This window comes from Monoraphidium neglectum (genome assembly GCF_000611645.1).
Source record: "Monoraphidium neglectum strain SAG 48.87 unplaced genomic scaffold scaffold00583, whole genome shotgun sequence".
Classification (NCBI taxonomy): Eukaryota; Viridiplantae; Chlorophyta; class Chlorophyceae; order Sphaeropleales; family Selenastraceae; genus Monoraphidium; species Monoraphidium neglectum.
Window position 1 is genome coordinate 18,436 of NW_014013045.1, and position 4,385 is coordinate 22,820.

Genomic DNA, 4,385 nt, shown 5'->3' on the forward strand with positions numbered 1-4,385 from the left:
CCTGCTCATTGTGGGATTTGAAGCAATCGGTCAACTGTGCACGTGCACGGTCAGCGGCGTTGTGTGCATCGGCGTTGCAATATTCTCACTCTGTACCTATACAATAAGAATTGGCTTACTTTTTTTCCTGCATTGCGTGCGTGGCATCGCCCGAAGCTCAACGGCAACGCAACGAGTCCAATGGGATTTCCCAAGAAGGCGCTCTACACCTATCGTGTGACATACGCGGTGTAAAATTGATTTCATCTAAATGCCTGCCACACACTTGCGATGCACATAGCGAGTGTTTGGGAGCACAGTGGACCTTGACACCAAACACCGTAATTGTACACGCGGCTCAGCAGACCTTATTTGACCTTGACCAGCGCCCCCGCACTCGTGCCACAATCCCCTCATCTGTAAGTTGTCCACCAACGGCACCCCTACTCGCGCGTGATCAAGCCAGCGTCCTCATCATTACCACCCCGCGGCCCGGGACTGTAGGCGGGCGTGGCGGCAGCAGTACAGGGTTCCAGGCAACCTCTCGGAGCTTGCTAGCACAGGTGCGGAGGGTGGTCTCCTGCTAGCCCACCCTTGGCTGTGGGCAGTGTTGTGTTCGACCGAATCCTGTTGAAGACGGTTGTGTGCAGGCGCCCGTTCGTCATCTAATACCTCCAATGCCGATGCCGGCGCACCGCAGCTCGCCCTCTCCCGGGTGTCCCGCGCCCCACGCCGCGCCCCGAGCTTGCGCGCCGGCACTGCTGCCCCTGCCGGGCCCGCGCCAGCCCGCCCCTGCGGCGCCCACGATTGCGCAATGGGCGTGAAACCGACAGCTGACGCCCAGGACCCCGCGGCCGCCAGCGCCGCCGTCGCCGACGCGGCGCTCCCGCCGGGCTACCGCCGGCGCCTGGCCTCGCTGCACGCGCGCGCGCTCCTCGGGCTCGTCGCCAGCGGCGCGCTCGTCGCGCTCGCTGCCGGCGCGGCGCTGCTCGCGGCGCGGCGGTTCTGGCCGTGGTACCTGGCCCTCGAGGGCGCGTTCCTGTTCGTCTGGCTGCTGCGCAAGCGCGTGCTCGACCGCGTTCCGGACGAGCACTACGAATTCCCAAAGGGCCACGACACTTTGAAGACCTTTGACCACTTCCGCCGCTCCATGGGCATCATCGCACGGGACAGCCGGTCCTACGACATGGTCGGCCGGTGGTTTGACTACGCACCCATTGACCAGATCAAGCGGCAGAACGTGCGGGACCTGCTGGCCTATGGCTTCGGCTACCGCAGAGCGTGAGTGGCTGACTGGGCACCGCATCACAGCTGCTGCCGGGCGGCTGCGCGCGAAGAAGCAGGGGCCGGCCGGTCGCAGGGCGCGCCGAGCAGCAGCCACGCCAGAAGCGGTGTGCGGCCGTGCGCAAGCGGGGCCGCACCCAGGCCGCCAGCTGGCCGTGCGCAGCTGCCCGCGCCACCCCAGGCGGGAGGGTGGTGCGCGGTCGTCGGCAGCGCACACCGGGCCGCTCTTATGCATACCGCTTGCTGAAAGCACAGCCGCACAGCAGGTGCATGTGGCGCTGCAAATTCAAGCCGCCCTCCACTCCCCCAAAACGAGACCCGCTGGCATCCCCACCTCCGCCCTCCCCCCACCCCCAGCGCCGAGTTCGACGCTGCGGGCGAGGGTGATGTCCCAGACACCATCCTCGGCCACATCGAATCCAAGTGGGGCAACGACTACGCCGAGGGCTTCAACCCAGACATCAAATACATGTCCCACCTCCACGAGCCCCTCCGCGCCTGCCCCAAGCCGCTCTGGTGGTACCTTTTTGCAGAGGGCCTTGGAGCTATAAAGCACGCCGTGCTCGCCGCCGCCGGCTTCCGCTGCGAGCGGCGCGGCGGCTTCCTGTATTACACCCTCGGCCTGCCGCCGGCGAGCGACGCGGCCGCGGCCGCGGCGGCGGCCGCCGCGGCCGGCGGCTACGAGGCCGCGCCGCCGCTCGTGTTCTGCCACGGCGTGGGGCTGGGGCTGCTGCCATACATCCACTTCGTGCTCAAGGCGGCGGCGCTGGGGCGGCCGCTGGTGGCGATCGAGTGGCCGCACCTGGCGCTCAGGTGGACGAGCTTCATCCCTACGGTTGACCAGGTGCGGGGCTGGCTTGGGCAACTGCAGCATGGTGGGGGCTGGGCGCTTCAGGAAAGAGCTGGACGTGCGAGCCCACATGGAGCCGGCGACATGCCTGGATTACAAAGGGCGGGCCCTGTGCATGAGGCCGCAGCAGCGGCAACAGCGGCGGCAGCAGCGGGTGCCAGCCCTCATGCAACCCTGCACGCCGTCGTGCACCCCCATCACTCAACCGGCGTCCTGGCGTGTCTTGCTAATCCTCGTCTCGCCCTTTAAGCACAGCGAGTCACGTAAACCGCCAATCTCCCTGCAACAAAATTGACGCAGTGCGCCGAGGTGCTGCTCGGCATCCTGGACGCCCACGCCATCCCCAAGGCCGCCTTTGTCGGCCACTCCTTCGGCACCTTCTTCATGGCCCGACTGCAGCGCACCGCGCCGCACCGCGTCGCCGCCATGGCGTTCGTGGACCCCGTCTGCATGTGCATGTGGAGCGGCCACCTCATCCGGTCGTTTGTGCTCAGGCCGCACGCCACCAAGAGCGGACCCATCACTTGGAACGTTTCGCGGGACATCCACACCGCAGCGGCGGTGGCGCGGCGGTTTTACTGGAGCGAGTACAACCTCTGGCCGGACATGGTGAGATCTGGGAGGCCCCGTGATCTGGGCCGTGATCTGGGGTGCGATCTGGCGGCATTTTGAATCAGGCGTCGGGCGCCCGGCTGCGATCTCTTGACGGGGCTCACGGCTCTCAGGGCTGGCGCCCGAGCGGCTGCGCGCGCCGCCAAGGAGAATCGACAGCGCGCCCGCGCCCTCGCCGCGGCCTTGGTGCAAGCGGAGCGCGTGCGCGGCCTTGATGCAAGCGCCACGCGAGGGCCGCAGCGCAGGAATGACTGATGTAATCCACCGCCGCCCCCGCCCTCGTGCTTTGCAGTTCCCTGAGAAGTGCCTGGTGGTGCTGTCGGGCCGCGACGACCTGGTGCCTGTAATGCACGTGGAGTCGATGGTGCGAGACGAGACGGGCGCGGCCATGATGATCCACCGCCAGGGCAAGCACGCCGCGTTCCTCTTCGACCTGAAGTGGCAGGTGGAGGTGCTGGCCGGCGTGTGGCGGCTGGTCGACGGCTGCGGCGCCGGCGGGGCTGCCGCGGAAGGCGGGCAGGTCGATGGGACGGCGGCCGCGGAGAGGGCCGCCTCGCGGTCGCCGTCGGGCGAGCTGCTGGCCGCGGCGACGGAGCAGAAGTCGCAGCCGCAGCCGCCGCTGACGCGCGCGGCGCGGCGCCTGCTGGCGCACGGGCACAGCGACAGCGCTTTCAGCCTCAGCTACAGCGCCAGCCTGGGGTCTTTGGACGGCCTCGCCCGCGCAGGCAGCGGCGGCGGCGCAGACCTGCCGGATGCTCCCGGCGGCGCGCCCGACGCGTGCGCCGCGAAGGGGCCGCTGCGGCGCAGGCGCGGCAGCGGCGGGGGCGTGGGGCCGGCGGACGCGGCGGCGGCGCTGGCGACCAAGGCGGCGGGCGGGCGGGCCAGGACCAGGCAGGGGTCGATGTCGGCGGCCGATGATCTACTCTCCGAGTAGCAAACTGATCTGGATCAGATCGTGCAGTTGACCCCATGCGCCAGGACCCCTCCCGGTGGCCCGTGCACGCACGGCGCCTTTGTGGGGCTGTGCTGTGTTTTTGGAAGCGGGAGTGCGGCGGGCGCTTTTGTGAGCGACCGTATGATTGACAGGCTGAGTTGCGCGAGTCACGCCCAGTCGAGAGTGCGCTCCACCCCGTGCCTTGGCAGCAGGAGCCCCGCCACTGGCCGGCATGGCACGCCTGCAAGCGAGGGCCCCTTGCCGCTGCTTGCTGCTGGCACCTGGCTGTGCCAACTGTTGCCCCTCTCCGTTGCCGCCAGGGCCAGTCCGGGCCGCGTCTGCCCCAACCATGCTGCCTGGGAGGCGAAGCAACACTGCGACCTTTTTCGCCTGGTGCCACGACGAGGCTCGCTGCATCACAATGACCGCATACCCGCGTCCGCCGCTGCCGGCTTGCGCCGGCCGCAACCCCGGCGACGGTCGTTTGGCGGCGCGCTCGTTCCCGGGGCTGCGCTGTGCCGCCCCGTTTCGGCCAAAGGCAACACGGGAGGCCTCGTGCTCGTTTGCGGGTGGGAACGGCGCTCCTTTCACATGCGCCAGCGCGCCTGCACTGCGTCGTGGGCTTGCTCCATGAACAGCCACGGACCCCCAAACCTGCGCATGGCACACACGCCGCTGCTGCCCTCTAGTGGAGGGACACCGTGGCGAGCCCCACGCATCTTGGCT

The 4,385-nt window shown here is 68.5% G+C and overlaps 1 protein-coding gene across 1 annotated transcript; it reads left to right on the forward strand.

Annotated features, from left to right (window-relative positions):
• Positions 1-793: 793 nt before the first annotated feature.
• On the forward strand, positions 794-3,659 carry MNEG_4265 (hypothetical protein; the record flags this gene model as incomplete). The annotated part of the gene is made up of 4 exons (XM_014047260.1): positions 794-1,260; positions 1,621-2,107; positions 2,414-2,722; positions 3,018-3,659. The coding sequence occupies 4 exons, from the start codon at positions 794-796 to the stop codon at positions 3,657-3,659; spliced, it is 1,905 nt and encodes a 634-aa protein (XP_013902714.1).
• Between the last annotated feature and the right edge of the window lie 726 nt (positions 3,660-4,385).